This window comes from Protopterus annectens, chromosome 8.part0, assembly GCF_019279795.1.
Source record: "Protopterus annectens isolate FY-2018-M chromosome 8.part0, PAN1.0, whole genome shotgun sequence".
NCBI classification, from domain to species: domain Eukaryota; kingdom Metazoa; phylum Chordata; order Ceratodontiformes; family Protopteridae; genus Protopterus; species Protopterus annectens.
Window position 1 is genome coordinate 104199389 of NC_056741.1, and position 26591 is coordinate 104225979.

The following is a 26591-nucleotide window of genomic DNA, read 5'->3' on the forward strand; positions in this document are numbered from 1 at the left end:
AAGAAATCAAGTTATTTGGAGCAAATAATTAGAGAGGGAAATGTAATAGAATGGGAAGAGGCCAAGAAAATATTTGAACTGCAGTCTGGAGATTTCCTTCCCTATCAAGGATTGAGATCAGAGTATAGGCAAAGAGAAAGGAACAGGGGGATCCTAAGTGAAGGACCAGCACTGGTAGAGTTTTTAGTAAAATCTAGAACAGAGGCTGCTGTTGAAAAGGAATCATTGATAGGGGATATAAAATATTGTATTATAATTATAGGAATCAGTCAGAGGAGGTTAAAGAGGATTGGGAAGAGAGACTGGATAAGTAATTTACAAAAAAAAAAAAGAGGAAATATGTATGACTCTCAAGTATAAAATAAAGTCTAAAAAATTTAGGATCCTTGCTTATAAGCATTTGCATAGATATGTTTATACCTCAAGCAGACTCCGAAGAATTTTTCCTCAGGCAGATTACACATGTTGGAGGTGTGATGGGGAAGAAAGTGATCATGGGGAACATATTTTTGGAGTGTGATGAGTTAGCAGACTATAAACCGTCCCTGCAACTACCCTGTCAGGAATATTGGGTGAGCAAATTGGTGTACCTAAGGAAATTATATTTTTGAGCTGTGATACAGAATTGGAACTGCCCAGTCAAAACAAGGCCTTGTTGAGTTTAATTCTGGTGGCTGCCATAAAATTACTGGAAAATGGAAATCAAAGTTTAATGCAACTGTACTAGAAGTAGTGAATATAGTAAAAAAAATAAAATAAAAGAATGGTAAGTGGGATCTTTAGAAAAGTCTAAGGGCAAATTACATATAAAACCAGGAACTGTGGAAATAATACATGCAGAATAATGTGAATGAGGTTTAAGTGAAGTCAGGAATTGAATGAACTGTGTAATGATCAATAGTTTTTTCAGATATTTATGCTAAAGTTTGAGTTTTATGGGTTTCTATGAGAACATATATATATATATATATATATATATATATATATATATATATATATACATATATACATTTTTGATTTATTGCTTCACTATTTGACAACGTTTTTTTTAACACAACACATTATTATTTTCATCATAGTATGTAAATGACATCTATATGAAATAGTCTGTTTTAACTGTTGATTTCATTTAGAAATTAATGTCAAAGACATTTTTTTAAGATAGTGATTTTATCTGCTTTTAAATAAATGAGCCCATAGGTGATTGGTGCATAGTTGATTGAATGTGCTATTTAAATGTAAAAAATCAGTTGGTGCATTAACAGTCTGATGAAGCATTCTATCGTAATGTGAAAGCGCTTACTGAGCACTAGGAACATTTTGTTACTTATATATATATTTTTTCTACAATAAACAGTCAACAAATAATGGTCAGCTTCTTATTGTGGTGCTGTGCCTCAGAGAGTTTTTCTGTAGATGTGGTCTTGCTGTTTTATTTGAGGCACTCTACCCTTGTGGTTTTATTTTGCTACGTTTTATGGGAAAAACAGATGAATGCAGGTTCTTTAAAACAGAACTGGAGACAGTTGCATATCTTGTTACTGAGTAAGATACACTAAGGTCCTGTCTAGTGAAAGGCATAACAAGAGTGGTGTATTGGGAATTGTACAAACATTACAATATTGAAGTAGCTGAGAAGCACTGGAAACATGATCCACAACGCATTATAGAGAACGATGCCATCTATATATCACGTGGGATTACCTATTACCAAAGGTTCAAAAGACTGATGCAAGAAAACCAGATATAGTTGTCCATGAAAAAAAGACAAAAGTAGCATTAATTATTGAAATTGCTACACCCAGTGATTACAGTGTCTTATGTACATAGAAATGCAAAGTCATAAAATACAAAGATTTGCAGGCAGAAAGAGGGCAATGTGGATGAAGGGTGCCAGGATCCACCACATAATGCACGCACTCAGGTCACTCCACAACAAGTACAAATATGACTCTGTCATTGTCCATGTTGGTGTGAATGACTTGAGATTTACCTACCTGGACAACTTGAAAAGAGACATGGAGGAGCTGTCCGATCTTGTATCCCAGGCAGGTATGACCCTAGCCCTGAGTAGCATCCTGCCATCACCCAGAATTATACCACAGTACAAGGACAAAATGACTGACTTCAACAAATGGCTAACCTTCTGGTGTCATTCTAAGGGGATCCAGTATCTGTCTGGCTGGGATGACATAATCAGCAGACCATGATGCTTTGCCAGAGATGGCCTGCACCTGTCAACCTTGGGATTCCGGAAACTGGCTAAGGTTCATGCCACCCATGCAAGGTTCAAATGATAAATTCACCACCATAACAGGTACAAGCAAGCAACATCTGAGGGTAATGCTACTCAATGCTAGAAGTCTAAACCTCAAAATGCATTCACTCGAGGCACTCCTTAAAATGGAGAACATCAACATCTGTGCAGTGACAGAGACCTAGTTCAAGGCTCCAAAGAGCACCTCTGCATTACTGGGCTATAATTCATACCACACCTTTCGGCCACCTAACCTGGACCAAAACACTAAAGTTGGAGGCGTGTCCATATTCATTAAGGATATCCACACCTCCAGGCTAGTTGCTCAGCATAATGCATCCGAGATTATCCAAGTGCAACTAACTCTGGGCAAGACTGCAATCCACATTGTAACTTGCTACAGATCCCCCATCGTGCCTCAGGATTCCCACTCCTCATTTCTTGGTGCACTGGAAAATATTAGGGTACAACCCAATAACCTAATAATGAGCAATTTCAACTACCCCACTATTAACTGGGAAAACTACTCATGTACCAACACTTTTGCTCAACTTTTTCTGGAATTCATAAATTCCAATGCCTTGGATCAACTTATACACACCCCCACCAGGGGCAGCAATATCCTAGACCTGGTCATTACCAACATGGGCGACCGGTGTTCCACACCAGAGGTCAATTCCACATTGGTCAGATCTGACCACAAGCTAATCAGCCCAGACATCCACATCCCTCACCTACCCCTCATTAGGGAAACCACCATAAAAAATTTCTCCAAAGCCAACTTCACGCTTCTTAAGACAGAAGTGGCAAACTTCACAACACCCATGCAGATGGACAACAGAGCTATGACTGCTAAATCCTGCACAAATGCACTTTATAATCACTTACACGAGTGCATGGATCATGCTATCCCTAACAGAGCCAAGATGCTATCTTCCAAAAAAAGGAAGCCAATCTGGTGGTCCCCTGCCATAAACAAACTCTACAACAGAAGAAAGAAACTGTTGAAAAAAAGAGTAAAATCCCATGACTGGAAGAACTCCCTGGTCAGCCTCAGTAAGAAGCTGAGATCACTCATAAAATCCTCCAAAGCTAGATATGTAAACAAAATCACCACTGATTCTAAAGGCAACCACAAAGCATTCTATAGCTATGTCAAGAAACTCAATGGCAACACTCAGATCTGCTCTTAGTTACAGCACAATGGCACTAAATATACAGAAACAACTGATATTGCTAACATCTTGGCAGATAGGTTCAGTGCTAACTTTATCCCCCCCTCACCCCTTAAAGGTCCCATCTCTATGCCAGAAGAATGCAAGGTTCCTGTAATCACTGGTGATCACACTCTCCAAAAACAAGAACACAGCATCCATGGGACCTGACAACATCCCAGGCTGTGTTCTACATGAACTAAAGAATGAACTGGCACCCCATCTAAGCACCATGTTCAATCATAGCCTCACATCAGGCTTTGTGCCCACTGAATGGTGCACAGCGATGGTTATCCCACTCCACAAAGGTGGAGCCACCATGGACCCCAGGAACTACCGCCCCATTAGCCTAACGAGCCTGGTCTGCAAGGCCATGGAATGTATCATCATGGAACTTATAAACAAAGTCATTGGTAACCTCCAAACTCTGGATCCCACCAAGTTCAGGTTTGTAAAAGGCAGATCATGTATCCTAAACCTGATTGACTTCTTTGAAGCAGTCAACAAAGCCATAGACAAGGTGTACGATGGTTCACACAGCCTATCTACATCTCGCCAAGGCTTTTGACACCATCCCCCACTCTGGAATTATAGATAAACTCACTAAACTAGGTATAAATCCCTATGTCACAAGATGGGCTGCCAACTGGCTCACTGACAGAACCCACATTATGAAAGTAGCAGACTCCAAATCCGACTTCGGACAAGTGACAAGTGGAGTACCACAGGATTCAGTCCTGGGGCCTCTCCTTTCTGAAGTACAGGCTAACACAGAAGGTCTTTGGATAATGAAGTTCACAGATGACTGTAAACTAGGAGCCATAATTGAAACTCCTAACGATGTGGACACCTTACAAAAGGGCCTCACTGAGACAGATGCCTGGTGTCAAAGCCGTGGCCTAAAGCTCAATGCCAAAAAGTGCATTGTCATCCCCTTTGGTAAAAACTCTGTACCCATGAGCTACCACATAGGTGGTAGTCTACTTAACACCAAAAGTGTGATAAGAGACCTTGGGAAACATGTGGACAGTAGTCTATCCTTTAATAATCAAATCACCACAGTAGTCAGGAAATCCTTCTATGTGGCACACCTCATCACAAAAGGATTCTCATCCATGAAAAAAGAGGTCATTGCTCCCCTGTACTCTTCACTCAGACCCATTATAGAGTACAATGCCCCTTTTGGTATGTACCTCACAAGACATCTACAACTGGAAAGGCCACAGGAATACTTCACAAAGAGGATTACTAGCTTCAAACAGATGCCCTACGCAGACCGTCTCAAAAAACTCCAGCTTTACTCCATCGCATATCGCCTACTCAGAGGTGATCTTTGCCTAACATACAAAGCTATGTCAAACCCAGAGCTGCATGACATGCTCCACTTAAAGAAATCCCAATCCCTCTGAGCTACAAGCTCTAGGGACCTAAACCTTGTCACCACAATAAACAGAACATGCTGGAGGGATAATTTCCTGTCACAGAAACTTACCATACTCTGGAAAAAACTATCTATCTGTATCAAACAAAACTCCTCATTAGCACTCTTCAAGAAAAATCTTGATGATTGGATGGGAAATAGGAAATTCAGCCAGGGGATCACCTCTGTGGCTCTGCTTGACAGGGGCACAGGAAAATAATTTTCTTGGGTGGCGAAAGCCAGGGTACCTTTTTGGCTAGGCTTGTATAGGCCCTAGGGTTGATAGCCTAGTACCTACCTATGAACCTATATGAATACCCAGGCAGTACCAATAGTGGAAGAAGCAATGGGTCTCATAAAAAAGAATTCACAATCTTATTTAGATATGTTACTGATACATGTAACTCTGTGTGAATTGCAAAAGGATTCAGTTCTGGGCACATTGTGGGTGTTGAAAAGAACACTTTTGACTACCATCAATGACTGAAACAATACTAATTACACAAACTTTAATCATACTTTGACTTAGAAATGGGGTCCATTCCCATTATGGTATTAGAAACCCAAAAGGCTTGGAAAAATTAAACTGAGCTAGAATTAATTGAATGCTGTTGAGGAGCATGGAGATAATCAGAAATGTATTTATATTAAGAAAAAAAAAAAGAAAAGACAATCTATCTATGAAAGGAAGTTGGAGAGTAAGTCTCATAAAATAGAATACACATCCTCAGGAAAATTATTTCATTGTTTAAAGATATGTGCTGTAGGAAGACTGGAAAAGACATATCATTAAAGCATCTCTGGAGTAATACAAGTTTGCATTTTCAGAAAATTTGGATTGTCATGCCTTGCATAAAGCCTGCTAGGAAAAGTTCCTCTGGTTGTTGCTGATGGGAAATAAACATGTGTCAAATGTTATTAGGAAATGAAGACTAACCATGCCAAGCTTCAAATGACTAAATATATATAAATATATACTGATACCTTATATTATGCACGTTATATTAACATTTCCTAGTTTCATCTTATTTCTTTATTTATTTGGGAGGATGATGCTTGTGCTCTTTTAATCATGATCTGATACATTCTTCTTTGCTATTATTTTCATAGCTATACAGATGTCACAACAGATAATTCAATGCAACAATGATAAAACAGTCCTTATAAAAGAAATAGAGAGAATCAAAAATGAGACTATCATGCCTAATTGTGAGACATCAACATCTGAACACCCAGAACTCACCACAAAGCCAACAGCGACAACACAAGGTAATTAATTATTGCTTATAAACATGAAATTCCTTTCTGAGTTAAATGCAAAGGATACTGAATGGTGACAGGGATGACTACTGACAATTTTGTACAAATTCAGATCTCAAAGTTAAAAAAACAAATCCTGAACCAGCAATGAATGCTACAGACTTGTTTTAACTGGTAATGAAGTTCATAGGTTCACAAGTTCATAGATTTGATTACCTAGTTTATGTTCTACTCAACATGAAGAAAGTTAATTGCCAAGACACCGTTGATCTTTACTATTCTTAGTAATACCTGTCAGTGTTATCTTTAAAGGAAATTCATGGCTGAGTTTTTCTGAATGGGGGGTGAACCCTATTTCATAATCTTGTAAGACTTTGGGTAATGTATCAGCTGCAATTTTTGTATTATTTATTTCTATTTGGGTATTAGCTTCTCTAGTCTGGTATTAGGTCCCCCTAGCAGATTCATTCCAGACATGCGCATTCAAGTAGTAGTGGCTCAGATGTTGTAATAGCACTTCATTGTTGATTTAAGATGTATATATATATATATGTATATATCCTTAGTGCTTAACAAATGCATACTAACTTCTGCATTTCTTTGCTTGCAGTGAAATTTGCATGTAACTTTTCTGTAAGCACATTTTATACATTCTGTGGCTGGGTGACCACATCATTGCTACATTCTGTGGCTAGGTGACCACATCATTGTGTACTATTAACACACTGTATTCACAGTTCTTCAAATTCAGTTGAGACACATGCACACAGTATTTCTTTGAAACATGAAAGATATATATGTTATAACCCGTTATGAGAAAACTAAATTATTACCAATTCCTTAAACAGATGTTTGACTAATTCTAAACATTTATACTGATGTATTAGTTCATCTCCCCTCCCCGATTTATTAATTACTTACTAGTTAAGATGTATTTTTGGGGTGATTCTGCTGTGTTAACACAAACAGTATTGTATCAGGCCACTTCCATTGTCAAAGACATATAAAGCACTAACTTTTGTTCCAGATGACCAGTACTCAATAAGTAGTCATGGCACTGAAAGGAGCTGGCAAAGGCGACATGACAATTTGTCAATGCATATGACAAATACCAGCTCGATAACTTCAGGGTGAGGGACACTGGCTGTTCCATAAGAAGGACCCCAGTTTGTATGCTTGATCACCATGAACTGAAGGTTGTAAGTATGGTAGCATGCATGCATCTATCATCGCAAGTGTTTCACAAAATTAAATTGGTGACAAAGTCTGGGGTGCAAATGCACATCCTCTTTAACTGATCAAGTTAAACTCTGCAAGAAACCAACTGGTTGAATAAACTTCAGTCTTCAGATTCTTGCAAGCTTGATAACGAAAGTATTTGGACTACATTTTTATATTCAGAAAAGTACATTTTAAGTACATTTATAACTGCACTTATCTTACTATTTAAATCAATTATGTATGTTTTTGCTCTGTAGCTAAAGCTAAAGCTATTAATTTAAGTCATGTATATAGTCTGCATTGCTTTTTGATTTCCCTGCTGGACCTAGATTTCTTCTTAGTTTGTTGTAGTAAGTTGTAACTAGCGCCTCTGGTAATCAACTCTCCCCCCAAAAAAAACCTTCCTCAGTATTTCACATTACATGAGCAGTCTGCCATCTCAGTCTCAAGATTGCTGTAAGCTTAATAAAAACACTGGGACTAGATTTTTGCATTCAAAGTACATTTTAAATACATTTATACTTGCACTTATCTTACCATTTAAATAATTGCGTGCATTTTTTGCTCTTTAGCAGAAGAAGCTAAAGTTATTAAGTTAAGGCATATTTATAGTCTGCATTGCTTTTTAGTTTCACTGATGGGCCTAGGTGTTTCCCTGACTTTGTTTTATCTAGTTGTAATTAGAGCTTATAGTAATTAAACCTCCTCTCCCCACTGGCACTTTACATCACAGGAGCAGTCTGCCTTTTCATTTTTAAGACTGCTTTAAACTTGATAAAATCATTTGGACTATATTTTTTGCATTCAGAAAAGTACATTTTAAGTACATTTATGAATGCACATATCTTACCATTTAAATCTATTGTGTGTGTTTTTTTGCTCTTTCTGTGAAGTTAAAGCTTTTCCTTAAACCAGTTTTATAGCTTGTATTGTTTTTTTAGTTTTCTGCTGGACCTAGGTGTTTTTTCTGAGTTTGTTGTAGCTTGTTGTAATTAGTACCTGTGGGAATTAACCCAGACCAACCTGGTATTTTACATGTCATGATTGATCTGCCATCTCAGTCTTGATAACAAAAGCATGTGGGCTACATTTTTGCATTCAGAGAAGTACATTTTAAGTCCATTTATAAATGCACGTATCTTACCATTTAAATCTATTTTGTGTGTTGTTTGCTCTTTGTGTGAAGTCAAAGCTACTAATTCAAGGCATTTTTATAGTTTACATTGCTTTTTGGCTTCTCTGTTTGGTCTAGGTGTTTTTATGAGTTTGTTGCAGGAAGTTGTAACTAGAACCTATGGTAATTAACCCAGACCACCCAGGATCTCAATCTTGATAACAAAAGCAGTTGGACTACATTTTTTGCATGCAGGGAAGTACATTTGAAATAATTTTTTAACTGCACTTATCTTACCAGTTAAATCATTTTTGTGTATTATTCCTCTCTCTCTGAAGATGAAGCTGTTAATTTAGGGCATTTTTATTGTCTGTAAAGCTTCTTGGTTTCTCTTCCAAACCTAGATTGTTTTTTTGAGTTTATTGTTGCTAGTTGTACCTAGAGCCTGTGGTAATTAACCCAGCCCACCCTGGCATTTTACATCACATGCGTAGCCTGCCATCTCAGCCTTGAGGCTGCTGCAAACTTAATAAGAAAACTATTCAGAATACATTTTTGTGACCAGAGACGTACATTTTTAGTAGATTTATAATTTCTCTTATCTTACCATTTAAATCAATGTTTTGCTCTTCTTCCTCTTCATCTGAAATTAAAACTGTTCATTTAAGACTTTTCTATAGTTTGCATTGCATTTTTATTTCTCTGCTGGGCCTGGGTGCTTTTCTGAGTTTGTTGTAGCTTGTAAATAGAGCCTGTGGCAATTAATCCAGCCTCCAGCCCCTGGTATACATCACGCGAGCAGTCTGGCATCTCAGTCTTGACATTTCTGGTAGGCTGACACCAAAAGCATTTGGACTACATTATATTTTTTGCATTCAGAGAATTGCATGTTAAGTTCATTCATAACTGCATTTATCTTACCATTTAAATCAGTTATATGTATTTTCTGCTCTTTATTTGACAGTGAAGAAATTAATTTGAGGATTTTTTATAGTCTGCATTGCTTCTTGGTTTCCCTGCTGGGCCTAGGTGTGTTTCTAAGCTTGTTGTAGCTAGCTGTAACTAGACTCTGTAGTATTTAACCCCACCCCATCCCCTGGTATTTACCTCACATGAACAGTCTGCCATCTCAGTCCTGAGACTGCTGCAAGCTTGATAAAAGCATTTGGACTACATTTTTTACTTTGAGAGAAGTATGTGTTAAGTTCATGTATAATGCATTTATCTTAACATTTGTATGTGCGTGTTTTGCTGTTTTTATGATAAAGCTATTAATTTAAGGAATTTTCATAGTCTGCATTACTTTTTGGTGTCCCTGCTGGGCCTAGGTGTGTTTATAAGTTTGTTGTTGCTAGCTGTAACTAGACTCTGTAGTATTTAACCCAAACCCATCCCCTGGTATTTACCCCCCATGAACGGTCTGCCATCTCAGTCCTGATAAAAGCATTTGGACTACATTTTTTTTTGCATTCAGAGAATTGTATGTTAAGTTCATTTATAATTGCATTTATCTTACCATTTAAATCAGTTGTTTGTGTTTTCTGCTCTTTATTTGACACTGAAGAAATTCATTTGAGGAATTTTTATAGTCTGCATTGCTTCTTGGTTTCCCTGCTGGGCCTAGGTGTGTTTCTAAGCTTGTTGTAGCTAGCTGTAACTAGACTCTGTAGTATTTAACCCAACCCCATCCCCTGGTATGTACCTCCCATTATTTATCTTACCATTTGTGTGTGCGTGTTTTTCTGTTTATATAATGTTAAAGCTATTAATTTAAGGAATTGTTATAGACTGCATCACTTTTTGGTTTCTCTGCTGGGCCTAGGTGTATTTCTAAGTTTTGTTACCTCTTACCCTCCTATTCCAGTTTTGGTTTTATGCTTGGAGGCTTTTGAGCAACTTGCCCCTACTATATAGCTGGTTCTAGCAACTCCTCCCAGTTTTATTCCTTCTGTTCATCTTACTGGTTACTGACAGAAGAAACTAGAAAGACCCTCCCCTTAGACTGATGATGGACTTTGAAATTGTTTTACAGTGTATGTGTTCCTCATTGCTTGCTTGTCTGCTTTTGACCTGCCTTGCAACTAATTCTAGCTGGTTGTTGGACTTGTATCTGGTACCTTTTCATTTGCGGCTACCTAAAGTGTGTTTTTCCATTAAGAAGACTGGGACTATTATTCTAGTGGCAGTAGTAAAGTAGCGTGGTCAGTCCAAGTTGCAAAATGCAGAGGGAGGCTTAAACTGATATTGTTTCATTTGCAAAAGGGCTTTTTATGGACGTAGCTAGGTGTTGGTTTTCACTTTAGGGCTACTTTTGATGTGCTTTTACATTAAGAAGTTTCAGGATCATACATCTTGTAGCAGATAATGTTTATCCAGTCTCTCTCAGTTGAGAAGCACTCCTGGAAGCCTGCAGTATATTCACTTTTTAGCCAGAGAGCACAGGAGTTAGTGTTCAGCTTTTTTCTATCTGCTATAAATTGGGCACATTTTCCCTGAGATGTTCACTGCTCAGTGATAGTTAGCAGTATCCTAAACCATAATAGCTCAACCCTAATAGAGGTATTTGTTACTCGGAATTGCAATTTCCTAATATTTCTGTGGCCAGTTTGATAGATATGTGTATCCTGAGACAATGTAGCAATTGTTTCATTTACTCAGCATTTTTTTTTAATCCTTAAAGGAACTAATACAGTATCAAAGAGATGTATATACATAACTTCCTTGGATCAAAATCATGAAAGATGGGAAAAGGAAGCAGTCAAGTAGTGTGTTTGAGGATATCCCTGCAGATGTAGTGATAAGGAATGATTTTGATAATGCAGTACCTTGTGTGCATGCAGTTACACGCAGTCAAGCATGGAGGCAGGCATGTTGGTCTGGTAGCCTGGGGGAGACCCATATAGACACCACACCTGAAGCCAGAGCTGGTGATATTGCTAGTTCAGAGAGGGACCTACCCTGTGGCAGTGAGCCTGAAAGTGAGCCTCAGTGATTGGTAGATACTGATGTTCCCTTGAATAGGGTGACTCCAAGGAAAGAGGTGAGTGGTAGTACCCAGGTTGACAATGAGGCACTGCTGACCAAGGATTCCAGACTTTCTGTAGAAGTGGAGCTGCAAAGAGTCACAGAAGCAGAGTTGATGAGACAGGCTTAACTCTCAGACCCTACGTTACAAGGATTGAGCGATGTAACTAAGGAGGCACTTGATTCTAAAGGAAAGAGGAAATCTATATACTAGAACAAAGGTTTACTGTATTGAGAGTGAAGCCCTGAGGAAGGGCTAGATGGTGAGGTAATACAGCAGTAGGTAGTTCCTGTAGCCTAGCATCTGGCAAGCCTAGTCATAGCTCATAGCATTCCTTTTGCAGGTCATATGGGCATAAAGTGTGCCAAGAGACACATTATGGAGATGTTTTATTTGCCGGAGATTGCAAGGGATGTAACAGGCTACTGCAGGACCTGTGTGCAGTGCCAAAATGTAGGCAAGGCAGGAGACAAGGCCAAAGCTCCATTGATACCTTTGCCTGTGATTGAGAAGTCATTTCAGAGGATAGCTATGGATATTGTGAGGCCACAGATTACCCCAAGTTCCACAGGGAATAAGTATATCCTGTTGGGAGTAGGTTATGCTACTAAATACCCTGAGGTGGTGGCTCTGTCCTCCATTGAGCCAGAGAAGGTGCAAATACTTTGTTAGAGATTTTAGCAGGCTATGTTTCCTGAGAGAAATACTGACTGACAGAGGTGCCAATTTGATGTTAGATCTGCAGGCTTGTCTGTGGGAGAGCTATGGGGTGAAGCACCTAAAGACCAACCTCCCACCTCCACACTACTAGTCATGTGAAGATGTTAAACTCTGCAATAAAGACCATGCTACTGGCATTTGGAGACCAGTTTAGGAGAGAGTGGGAAAAATATTTGACCCATCTGCTGTTTGCATACAGATAGGTACCCCAGGAATCCACAGGTTTTTTTCACCCTTTGAGTTGTTGTTTGGGCATAGGGTGAGGGGGCCTTTAGATTTGATTCATGATGAGTGGGAGGGTGAAGGTGAATCCCACAACGAGTCTGTTGTGTCATATGCCCTAAGCATCAGGACAAGGCATAGAGAGTTCAAGGGCTTGGCCCATGAGAACCTGTCAGGAGCCCAACAGCCGAAAAATGCCTGGTATGACAGGAATACTGCAGCCGGAGAGCATGCTGTGGGACACCAGGTAATGGTTTAAATTCCTGTCAGGCACAATAAGCCACAGGCAGCTTGTGGGGGGTTTTCAAAGTGGTAAGGTAGGTCAGTGATGTTAACTATCTGGTAGAACTGCAAGGTAGAAGGCAGTGCCCAAACTGTACCACATAAACAAGATGTAACCTTATTATGATAGAGAGGCTCTTGTGCTAAGTATTTGCAGTAGGAGGCAGGAGGAGTCTGAGGGAGATCTGCATCTACAGTGAGACAGCCAGCAAAATGCCATGTTACTATAGTGGAGGCTAGGGGTGTAGGCATATTATATGACCTTGTAGCACTGTAGTGCAGTCAGCAATGGCATTTCATAAAGAATCTCAAAACAGGGTATGGGATAATGTATTTCCAGATAGGCCCATTCCTCTCAAGAAATGTTTCTCAAGGGACACTTGAAAAACTAGCTTGAGTCTTCAAATGAGGTAGAGATGTGATGATAAGAGACAGTGAAACCGATGCAAGGAGAAGCAGAGCAGTGGATGTGTAGCATATATCAGCACAGCTAGCTGGAATTTTTTAAGTAATTATGTGTTATTTGAATATCAAACTAATGTGTACTGGTGATTGTTTTGAAAATGCATTTGTAAAGTTGCTTGCATTAAAAATGTACCAAAAGTGGGTCCTGACTGTATTATAACTGTTTAAAGGTATATGCTTTAACAGATGATATTAAAGGAGAACAGGTTAAGCTCAGTCCCAGCTAACTTTGGAAAATAGCTGTAATAAAATTATCCATCAAGATTATATCTTACAGTTCTGATTGTAGTCAGAGACAAAATGTCTGTGAAACGTCTGGAATAGTAGCTCTGTAGGAGGAGTAGAAGTGTTAAGATAGCTTTATGAATTCCAGGAGCTGTAGCAGATCTTGGCTATACTGTGTGTGTATTATAGACACATAGGCGCTAACTGCTGGCAGCTTCTAGTGTTGATGATAAGTGTGGGAAACAGTCAGATGATCAGATGTGATGTCATTTTGTAAACTATAACAGAAATAATATTTAGATGTTATATTGAGAAGTAGTGTGAATCTATTCAGCTGTGCTATTTTAATATTTCCTGTGGTTGAAACTCTGGTGTTTACTATAAATATATGTATATTTAAAATTAATGTTTAATAACATGTTCTTTTATTTATTAAATATATTAAACTTTACATTGTGGCTGGTCCTTTCAGAAAATATTTAAGTTTTGAAAGTTTTTGCATATATTTATTTGGTTATAATATTTTCAGCTATGTCAGGAATTTTAAAGGTAATACTCAGCAATGTGCAGAACTGATGGTAAATGGCATAAACTTCACTGACCAGGGTGACACAACAAATCTAGTGGCTGATCATTTTTTCTATAACTTCACCTCCCACTAGCTCTCATGACTCCCTGTGAAATCCCTTCTAGTATAACCCACAACTATCAACAGGGAGCTGGTCCTGAAAGTGCTCACTAAGGCCAAACACACTGCATCATTGGGACAGTACACTATTCCCAGTTGCATCCTATATAGCCTAAAACATAACCTAGCAGGATGACTTCAGGCACTCTTCAACTACAGCCTCAAAACAGGTTACATGCCATGTGAAGGAAGGGCCACAAAGGTCATCTCTCTTCATAAGTGTAGAGTATCAACTTTTCCCTGGGCACTACTTATCCATTAGTCTGAAATGTCTCGCATACAAAACCATGGAATGAATTATCAAGGAAATGATTAACAAGGACATAGGCAACATAAGGATTCTGAACCCATCCCAGTTTGGCTTTTTTAGGTAAAGGTCTTGCCTACTTAACTTGGCTGATTTCTTCAAGGGGGTTGCTAGGGCTATAGTTGAGGGGAAAATGGTGCATACTCTCCACCTTGACCGGCCCAAGGCATTTGATACAATACCCCAGTCAGGTATTGTTGAAAAACTCTCAGAACTAAGCATAAGTCCCTACATAACTCACTAGACTGCCAGATGGCTCATAGGTGGGACCTAAAATGTCAGGATCTGTGAGAGCACCTCCACCAAGAGATCAGTTATCAGCAGAATACCCCACTCATTTGTGCTGGGCTCGCTGCTGTTTGACATCTTCTTCTCAGAAGTCAATGCTAATGTCAAAGGCCTCTGGCTCATCAAGTTCACAGATGACTGTAAATGTGGAACTATCATAGATTACTGCACAACACCAACATCCAACAAAAAGGTCTAACACAAAAAAATCACTAGTGCGAAAGCCACAGATATAATAGGATCTGGAAACATGTGCAGAGAATAATCTGAGGTTCGACCAACACATAGCCAATAGAGTAAAAAAATTACTCTATGTCGCCAAACTCATAGGCAGGGATATGGTATCCAGGTCCAAGGAAATAATAGTATCACTCTACTCTGCCCTTATCAGATCCATCACTGAGTACAATGCCCTCTTTGGCATGCACTTCATGAGGCACTTGTACAGTTGGATAGCCTCAAAGATTCCTCACCAGAAAAATCCAAGGTATGACTATCTTCTCCTACACGGATTGCTTTAAGGTCCTGTCTCTGTACTCAGTCTCCTACAGCCTACTGAGAGGCCATCTATGCCTAGCACATAAGGCATCCTTGGAAGCAGCTCTGATGGATCTCTTGCACATTCACAAGAGAAACAACACAAGAAACACTAGATCCAAAGACCAGAACTTTGTCTGTGACACAAATAGATCCTACTGTAGGCACCAAAATGTGTCTCAAAGATCCCGGAACTATGGAATAAGCTCCCCATCTATGTAACGCAAAGTTCATCCATGACCCCGGTTAAAAGAAACCTTGATCATTGGATGGGAAATTGCAAGTTCACCCCCAGCCTGGCCCCATGTCTCTAATGGACAGTGGTCAATAGTAATTAAATTAAACCCCAACTAACACAGCTAGGCTTGTAAAGACCACCATGGTCAGTAGCCTACTATGAACCTATGGACATAACAGCCTATGATCTGGTCAGGACATTAAACCAAGAAAATATTGTCTATAAGTGACTTTGGCAGGGAGAACAAGCCCCACTACAGACTGTTGAGGGTAGGCAAGTTGAGTTCCTCAGCCTGATCTTGAATATACCATCTCCAGGATCACTAAACACCAACAGAATAGAGTTACCAAATGAGAAAAATTAATGTCAGCACATCCTTTGAAATTGCACTGGCAATGATTTCCTATGAAACAGTGACTGGGGAATTCAGCCTCAGTGAGATGGTTCTTCATCCAGTTTGCAATAAATGAGCAGCAAAGCAACCATAAAAATGAATTACAACCCATACATATATCCCAGTGTACTCTCTGCATTTCTGAACATCTGTTTATTATACTGATCTCAATTGCTGATACAAAGCCTTCTTTATAATAATAACACCTTTTTCTTATCGAGGTAGGCCCACTGGATATACAGTCCTTTTTCACTGGCAACCTGGGAGCAATGATTGGTTAAGTGACTCACTCAATGTCACACAGTAGGCAAAAAAATCTGAGGGAATCAAACCCTGCACTCAAGGAACTATACATCACAGCCTTAACCCTCTCCACCAACTCCTAGAAATTTGCCTTTAATCAGCTTTTATGTTACAGTTTGCTACAGACAGTTGACCAAAACAGAATACTTTGTTTCTTGAGCAGTACCTACTAATATAGCATTAGTATTCATATACACATTGTTTTCCCAGTGTCAGAAATGAATTCCAGTTCTGCACTACCACACCATAAGCACCTGCCAATCATACCCCCAACAGCTTGCACCTGGGGCAGCTGCTCCTTTCACCCTACTCTAATTAGAGATCTGTGTTTTAATGAGTGCAAGCAAGTCTGGTGTGGGGCTTATTTATGGATTTGTGTCTGGTGTTTGCATTTGTGTGTTTGTATGTGTGCGTTTCGGCACAGCTGTCTGAGTACGTATGTGTGTGTGTGTGTGTGTGTGTGTGTGTGTGTGTGTGTGTGTGTGTGTGTGTGTGTGTGTGTGTGTGTGTGTGTGTGTGTGTGTATGTGTATGTGTATGTGTGTGTGTATGTATGTATGTGTATGTGTATGTGTATGTGTGTATGTATGTGTATGTGTGTGTGTGTGTATGTGTATGTGTGTGTGTATGTGTATGTGTGTGTGTATGTGTATGTGTGTGTATGTGTGTGTGTGTGTGTGTGTGTGTGTGTGTGTGTGTGTGTGCATGTGCATGTATGCCTGTGTGTGAGAGACTCATCTGTGTGTGTGTGTTTGTAGTTGTGTGCATGTGTGTGTGTGTTTGCGTGCATGTGTGTATGTATCTGCATGTACAGGGGTGCCTTTATTTGCTAGCATGACACATGGGCTTCTAGGGATTAACACTAACATGCTCAGGTGAGAAAAGAATATTTTTCAATTCAATGACTGAGTAATTAGCCTCTAATGTGGTCTTTCTCACAGTCGCAATGCCAATTATCCAAATCAGAATTGTCCTCCATCCTACTAATTGACCAACAAACATGGAGCAATTAGCACAGATGGACAGAAACTCTCTGTATCCGAAGGATATAGGCTTATACAATTTTTTTCAGCAAAGTAGCTGCAGTACAAATCTGAATTCAGCACAGGTAATTTCAAGATTTGCTCCGAGATCCATTTAAAAGTGACATCAGTGTTAGTATAAAAATATGGACATTTTAACATTCTGAATGATTGCAGGTATTTGCATATCCAATTCATTAAGACTCTTAATGCTTGCTTAATGTCAAGTGATATATGTGCGTAAATAATCTAAATTACCGTGTGTGTGTGTGTGTGTGTCTGTCTGTTTAGTATAATAAAGTGTAAACAGTGACAGTTCTACAAATATACCTCCTTTTGACCTAGGTCACATGGTTGTTTTTGTTACAAAACATTCTGAGCTTGTAGAAAAGGACTGGCTCTCTACTTGTCTCTCTCTCTCTCGCTCTCCTCCTGACTTTGGTTTGATTTTGAACATTTCCGGAGTGCTTTGCACTTCTCAAAACTGTAATCACAGGATCTCAGCCATTTTGACTACTAGAATACCTACCTAGGTTCAGTAATGGACTCATCCAGCAGTAGTGTGCATGCATTGCAAGTGGTATTTTTAATATTCAAGGTGCATTTTTCCATTTTTTTATCAACTATAAACCTGAAATCCTGTGTAGATATCGAATTCAAGTGTGAATAAATGTTTATGTTTACGCTTATGTTTAGGTTTACGAAAGGATCTTATATAAAACTAGTAGACTACATAAGACGCATGCCCAAAGCAGGAATCCAGGCTTTTACTCTGTGCTGGTGTTGTTTGAATATTTATTCCATATTTTTGCTATTTCTGAAAAGTTACACTCCTTATAGTATACAGCAGTCTATTTATACATTTTCACATGCTAATTGCCTTGTTGTGCAAGTATTATTGTTTAGAAGTGTTTGATAACAGACCACTTTACTTTGCCAAGGATGGTCTGCACCTGTCCCTGCTGGGTTTGTGTAAATTGGAAATGTGACTGTAAGAGGTACTGCCCGCCATGCCAGGAGAAGAAGGGCAGTGGATGTGTAACACGTGCCAGCACAGCTAGCTTGAATTTAATAAAGAATTATATGTCATTTGAATATCAAACCCATTTGTACAGATGCCTGTGTTGAAAATGTATTTGTGAAGTTGCTTGTGTTAAAAATGTACCAACAGTGGGTCCTGACTGTGTTGTAACACTTTAAAGGTATATGTTTTAACAGAAGATACTGGAAGACAACACTTTAAGCTCAGTCCCAGCTAACTTTAGAAAATATCTGAAATTAAATTAGGCCATAAAGATTGTATCTTACAGTTCTGATTGCAGCCAGAGACAAAATGTCTGTGAAAAGGCTGGCTTAGTAGCTGTGTAGGAGAAGTAGAAGAGTTAAATTGGTTTTATGACTTCCAGGAGCTGCAGCAGATCTTAGAAAGGCTCTGTGTGTGTGCATTATTGACACATAGGTGCTAAATCCTGACAGCATTTAGTGTTGGTGATAGTGTGAGAAACAGTCAGATGACAAGATGTGATGTCATTCTGTAAGCTATCCCAGAAATAATATTTAGATATTATATTGAGAAGTATCTCAGTCAGACTTGGCATTCTGCTTTAGAACTTGACATAGAAGGATACCTCACCTACTTCATCCTGCATTGTTCAACTAAATGGACCAGGGAATAGTATTTTTTAGACAGGAAAATAAACTGTGATTAGTTAAGAAGTGTTTTATCTTATCTGTGTGAATCTGTTCATCTGTGTTATTTTAATATTTCCTGTGTTTGAAACGCTGATGTTTACTATAAATAGATATTTAATATTTTCATGTTCTTTTATTATTTATTATTAGATATATTTAAACTTTAAATTGTGACTGGTCCTTTTAGAATATAGAGAGTATTTGCATGTATTTATTTGGTGATAACTCCGGCCACTCCTGAAAGCCTTGCTGTTTGGTAAATTTTACCATTTGTATTAATATTAATTTCACTCATTATAATTGGATACCCTTTTAAGAGCCTTATAGTAACTGACTGGGGGCAGATAATCTACTTTAATTGCATGTGTTGTTTTAGAAAATACTTAATTTTTGAGGGTATTTGCATGTATTTATTTGGTGATAACTCTGGCCACTCCTGAAAGTCTTGCTTTTTGCTCAGCATTACCATTTGTATTTATTAATTTCACTCAGTATAATTGGATACCCTTTTAAGAGCCTTATAGTAACTAACTGGTGGCAGTGAATCTACCTTATAGTCTCGGCAAAGGTGGTAATCTGTCTCAGCCTTTCCCAGGTGTGTGTGTGTGTGTGTGTGTGTGTGTGTGTGTGTGTGTGTGTGTGTGTGTGAAAATTAAATCTCAAAGACTGTGTGTGTGTCAGCTACTTGGAGCAAGGATACTAAGCACTGGCTTTACAAAGAGTGCTGGAGGACTTTGCTTTGACACTTGGCTGAGGACTTAACCGTACAGCTGTGCCAGTATTAAGTCTTTTTGGGGACCTGGAGGGAGACAGATAGAGAAGACCAGAACCAGGGCTGTGTATGTTCCCTGTGTGCTCTTAAGGGAAATTGTGCTTGATGCAGAGAGGTCTGCATCTGGAAATACTGAGTGTATCCATTTGTATTACAAGTGAATGTCCCTCTCCAGTGTCACTGGTGAGGATTCAGGTTCCTTGATTACTGTCCCAAAGTGGGGATATCACAGTCTAAAATTGTATCCACCCCCTTACAGACGTTTTTAAGAAATGTCAAAGTAACAAAAATTAATATCATAGCAAAAAAAAACTCAAAGCAACCTAATCAAGAAACTCAACACCCTACAAGCTCTCCTCACTTTGGAAAATGTAGACATCTGTTCTATTACCAAGACTTGATTTAAGGCCACAGAAATCATTTCAGCAGTGGAACAACAGCATTTTAGACAGGAGCTAAAGGTGGATGCGTCACAATCAACATTAACAGCAAATACAACTCTATGTTGGTTAAACAGGATAATGCCTTGGAGGTCATCCATGTCCAAGGCTCCATAGACAAGGTTCCCTACCATGTAGACCAGCAACAGATCACCTTCTATGACACACAAAGCTCACATCTTTTAGCTAGACCTACGATATGTCCTCACCATCAAATCAAATAGCCTAATCATGGGAGACTTTAATAACCACTCTTTATATTGGAAAAACACTCGCTCTAAGTCACAGGCACAACATTTTCTGGACGTTATCAACAGAAAAACCTTGGACCAAATAGTGCAGTCTCAAACCAGATCAAACTTAGTGCACCTACTGTAGTACTCAACAATATGGAAGAGCATTACACCTCACACACACACACACACACACACACACACACACACACACACACACACACACACACACACTCTGTGTCATATTGTCATTGGTGAAGTCAGACCACAAAGCTGTTTCCTTTGAAATAAAAATGAACCCAGAAAATCTTAACAGTTAGGAGCTACACTAAAGCAAACTATGTCATATTAAATGAAGATTTGTCAAAATGTAGGCTCCCCCAGATCCCAAGAACACAGCTACCTATGCAGAATTATTTACAGAAACCCTGTGAAAACATGTAAATGGCTGCATTGAGGCCGCTGTTCCTGTCAGATGTTAGTCCAGCTCTAACAGTAAAAACAAACCATGCTGGGGGAATCCTTACCTTAACAGTCTATATAACAAAAGAAAAAAAACTTATGGCCAAAATTTGAAAGGGCAATACTCATAGAGACAAGAGCTCTCTGATTCAACTAAACAAGAAACTGAGAGGTCTAGTAAAGTCTGACAAGGCCATTTATGAGGTCAGGATAGCTTCCCAGGCTAAGGACAATCACAATACATTTTCAGCAATGTCAGGAATTTTACAGGTAATACTCAGCAGTGTGCAGAACTAATGGTAAATGGCACAACCTTCACTGACCAGGGTAACATAAATCAAGTGGATGATAAATTTGGCTATAACTTCACCTCCCACTAGCCCTCATGACCCGCTGTGAAATCCCTTCTAGTATAATCCACAATTATCAACAGAGAGCTGGTCCTGAAAGTGCTCAGTAAGGCCAAAACACTGCTTCAGTGGGATCAGACAATATTCCCAGTTGCCTCTTATATAGCCTAAAACATAACCTAGCAGGGCACTTCAGACACTCTTCAACTACAGCCTCAAAACAGGTTACATGCCAGGTGAGTGAAGGGCCACAACGGTCATTCCTCTTCATAAATGTGGAGTATCAACTTTTCCCTGGACACTACAGATCCATTAGTCTGACATGTCTCACATGCAAAGCCATGGAACAAATTACCATAAAGATGATCAACAAGAACACTGGCAACCTAAAGATTCTGAACCATCCCAGTCTGGCTTTGTTAAGTAAAGGTCTTGCCTACTTAACTTGTCATATTTCTTCAAGAGGGTCACTAGGGCTATGGTTAAGGGGAATATGGTGCATACTCTCCACCTTGACAGGCCCAAGGCATTCAATACAATACCATGGTTAGGTATTGTTGAAACACTCTCAGAACTAGGCATAAATCCCTAAACAACTCACTAGCTTGCCAGCTGGCTCATAGGTAGGACCTAAGTAGTCAGGATCTGTGACAGCAGCTTCACCAAGAAATCGGTCATCAGCAAAGTACCACGTGGCTCTTTGTTGGGCCTGCTGCTGTTTGGCATGTACTTCTCAGAAGTCAGGGCTAATGTCAAAGGCCTCTGGCTTCTTAAGTTCACAGGTGACTGTAAATTTGGAGCTATCGTAGATTACTGCACAACACCAACATCCAACAAAAAGGTTTAACACCAAGAAATGACTAGTGTGAAAGCCATGAATTAAAACTCAATTTACAAAAATACTTTATAGTGCCCTTTGTGAAATTGTCCACCCAATTTAATTATTTCATTGATAAAACACCCCTAAGAGTTGACCTAATAGTTAGGATCTGGAAACATATTCAGAGAATAATCTTCGACCAGCATATAGCCAATAGAGTGAGAAAATTACTCTGTGTCACCAAACTCATAGGTAGGGATATGTCATCCAGGTCCAAGGAAGTAATAGTATCACTCTACTCTGCCCTTTTCAGATCCATCACTGAGTACAGTGCCTTCTTTGGCATGCACACCAGGCACTTGCACAGTTGGAAAGTCGTCAAAGATTCCTCACCAGGAGAATACAGGGTATGAATACCCTCTCTTACACAGATTGCTTTAAGGTCCTATCTCTATACTCAGTCTCCTACAGGCTACTGGGAGGTGATCCATGCCTAGCACATAAGGCATCCTTGGATGCAGCTCTGATGGATTTCTTGCACATCCACAAGACAAACAACATCAGAAACACTACATACAAGGACCTGAACATTTTCTATCTACAACATAAATAGATTCTGCTGGAGGGACCAAAAATGTGTCTCAAAGTCCACTGTGGTAAATAGCCTAGTATCAACCTATGGAACTAAGAACCTATGAACTGGTCAGAATATCAAACCAATGAAAACATTGCCTGTAAGTAACTTTTTCAGGGAGAACAAGTCCCACTACAGACTGTTGAGGATAGTCAAGTTGAGTTCCTCAGCCTGATCTTGAATATACCATCTCTGGGTTCACTAAACGCCAACAGAATAGAGTTCCCAAATAAGAGAAATCAATGCAAGCACATCATTTGAAATTGCACTGGCAATGATTTCCTATGAAACAGTGAGTGGGGAATTCAGCCTCAGTGAGTTGGTTCTTCATCCAGTCAACCCATCCCTATCTTGCAGTGTACTCTGCCTTTATGAACATATGTTTATTATGCTGATCTCAATTGCTGATACAAACCTTCTTTATAATAATAACACCTCTTTCTTATCCAGATAGGCCCACTAGAGATACAGTCCCTTTTCACTGGCAACCTGGGAGCAGTGATTGGTTAAGTGACTTACTCAATGTCGCACAGTAGGCAAAAAAGGGCAAGGGAATCAAACCCTGCACCCAAGGAACTATACATCACAGCCTTAACCCTCTGCAGTGACTGTTAGATATTTGCCTTTAATCAGCTTTTATTTTAGAAACAGTTTGCTACAGACAGTCAACCAAAACAGAATACTTTGTCTCTCTAGCAGTACCTACAAATATAGTATTAGTATTCATATAAACATTGTTCTCCCAGCCTCAGAAATGAAAACCAGTTCTGCACTACCACACCATCAGCACCTGCCAGTCATACCCCCAACAGCTTACACCTGGGGCAGCTGCTCCTTTCACCCTACTCTAATTAGAGCTCTTTGTTTTAATGACTGCAAGCAAGTTTGGTGTGCGGCTTATTTATGGATGTGTATTGGATGTGTCTGGTGTGTGCATTTGTGTGTCTGTGAGTTTCAGCACAGCGCTCGCACACACGCGCATGAGCATGTGTGTGTGTGTTTGTGTGTGTGTATTGAAGCATGCATGCATTTGTACGTTTAAGAGTTTCTCTGAGTATGAATAAGTGTCTAGGAGGCTTGTTTTTAGATGAATGGATCTAGGAGTGTGTGTGTGTGTGTGTGTGTGTGTGTGTGTGTGTGTGTGTGTGTGTGTGTGTGTGTGTACGTGTATGTCTGGGTGTGTCTGGGCAGACACATCTGTATGTGTGTGTGTGTGTGTGTGTGTGTGTGTGTGTGTGTGTGTGTGTGTGTGTGTGTGTGTGCCTTTATTTGATAAAGTGACACATGAGATTCTAGGGACAACACTGACATACTCAGGTCTAAAAAGCATAGTGTTCATTTCAGTGACTTGGTAATTAGCCACTAATGTGGTCATTCTCACAGCGGCAATGCCAATTTTCCAAATCAGAATTTTTCTCCGTCCTGCTAGTAGACCAACCAATATTGAGCAATTAGCATAGATAGACAAAAATTCTGTGTATCCCAGGGATATAGTCTTATACATTTTTTTCCGCAAAGTAGCTGCAGTACAAATCTGAATTCAGCACAGGTAATTTCAAGATTTGCACTGAGATCCATTGAAAGTGGCATCAGTGTTAGTATAACAATATGGACATTTTAACATTCTGAATGTTTGTAGGTATTTGAATAGCCAATTCATTAAAGCTTTAAATGCTTGCTTAATGTCTAGTAATATACGTGTATGAATAATTTAAATTACCTTGTGTGTGTGTGTGTCTGTGTGTGTGTGTGTGTGTGTGTGTGTGTGTGTGTGTGTGTGTGTGTGTGTGTGTGTGTGTGTGTGTGTGTGTGTAGTATAATAAAGTGTAAACAGTGACAGTTCTACACATATACCTTCTTTTGACCTAGGTCACTTGGTTATTTTATGTTCCAAAACATTCTGAGCTGGTAGAAATGTATTGGCTCTCTCCCTCTCTCTCTCTCACTCTCTCTCTCTGTCTCTCCTCCTGACTTTGGTTTTATTCTGAACATTCCTGGAGTGCTTTGCACTCCTCACAACTATACCCACAGGATTTGAGCCATTTTTGACTATTAGAATACCTAGGTTCTGTCACGGACTCATCCAACATTAGTGTGCATTTAAGTGATATAAGTGATATTTTAAATAGTCAATGTGCATTTTTTATCAAATATAAGCCTGAAATCAAGTGTAGATATGGAATTTGTGTAAATAAAAAAGTTTTATGTTTATGAAAGGATTTTATATAAAGCTAGTAGACTGTATATGAAGCACGTCCAAAGCAGGAACCCAGGAATTTAGTCTGTGATGGTGTTTTTTGCATATTTATTCCATTTTATTTTTTTTGCTATTTCTGAAAAGTTACACTCACTATAGCATACAGCAGTCTGTTTATAAGTTTTCACATGCTAATTGCCTTGTTGTGCAAGTATTATTATTTAGAAGTATTTGATAATGTTCGCGGATCATGGATTTCTCTCACATGCTATTGCTGTAATGCTGCAGTATTGTCCTTGCTATTGTGCTGAGTTTAGAATCAATCACAAATGCAAATTATACCATGACCCCCCATTATTATTCCAAAATGTGCACGCTGATTGGCCATCGTGCCCGTTGTAAATCGAGTTATACTAATGGAAAAAGGTCCGGTCGCCCGGACTTTTTTCCGTTAGTATAACTCTATTTTTAAAACACTGTCTCGCTATGTTAAATGGGTTTAACATAGCGAGACAGCTTTAAAATAAGCAACGGAGATCTCTGTTGCATATTTTAAAGCTGTCTCGCTATGCTAAACCCATTTAACATAGAGAGACAGGTTTTAAAAAAAAGCAATGGAGAAAGCAAGATCTCCGTTGCTTTTTTTTAGTGTTTCGCTATGTTAAATGGGTTTAACATAGCGAGACAGTTTTAAAATAAGCAACTGACATCTCCGTTGCTTATTTTAAAGCTGTCTCGCTATGGTAAACCCATTTAACATAGCTATAAAAGCAACAGAGATCTTGCTTTCTCATTGCTTTTGCACAACTCTGATGTACTGCGAGGCGCAGTACATCAGAACTGCCGCGGATGCCAGACATCTGCGGAAGGGCAGCAAACAGGCATTCTACTATGCCATTATTTAAGAAAAGTAATAGTTTCTTTTCTTAAATAATGTCATGGTATAATAACCCACTTCTGGGTGTGGGTAATGCTGTATTCCACGGTTGGCTTTGTTGGTCCTCGGGCTTCGCCCTCGGGACCAAACCACGCCAACCGTGGGTAAATCCAGCATTACCCACACCCAGGCGTGGGTTATTGCTATAATACTTGAGGTTTACATTTGAGTAAGCAATCCAGAAAACGTTCATGTTATTTTACTCTCTTATCTCTGCTCCCACACTGTTAATGTTTGATGCTATCTCCTGCTTTATTTTTATAAAACATCCATTACAGTAAATAATATTTTTTCAGTCCAGAGTCTGATATTAATTGGGGCTTATACATGCTTATACAGTTTAACAATTAATGTTGTTGACAGCTTTATGTCTTTGTAACTTCCTGAGTAGTAATTTTGATAACTTATAGACTTTTTAATTTCCAAAACAGTAATTTGATATTTCACAGCCCATTTTCCACTTGTGAAAATAGTGGAATGGCTGAAACTGCTCCACGTCTTCAGAAGCAATTAATGGGCATTGTTATACAGCTGGCATACTTAGCATTGTTATACATCTGACATACTCAGCATTGTTATACACCTGGTATACTTAGCATTTTTATACATCTGGTGTACTTAGCATTGTTATACACCTGGTATACTTAGCATTGTTATACACCTGACATACTCAGCATTGTTATACACCTGCTATACTTAGCATTGTTATACACTTGATATACTTAGCATTTTTATACATCTGGTATAATTAGCATTGTTATATACCTGGTATACTTAGCATTTTTATACACCTCACATCCTTAGCATGGTTATACACCTGGTATACTTAGCATTTTTATACATCTTGTATACT

General features: G+C 39.0%; 1 protein-coding gene across 1 annotated transcript in view; it reads left to right on the forward strand.

Annotated features, from left to right (window-relative positions):
- Nucleotides 1–26591, forward strand: part of LOC122808150 (C-type lectin domain family 12 member B-like) — a 190267-nt gene that overhangs the window by 148562 nt on the left and 15114 nt on the right. The window contains exon 3 of the mRNA XM_044079122.1: nucleotides 6002–6160. Coding sequence (XP_043935057.1) covers nucleotides 6002–6160 — 159 coding nt within the window. The remainder of the gene's footprint in view (nucleotides 1–6001; nucleotides 6161–26591) is intronic.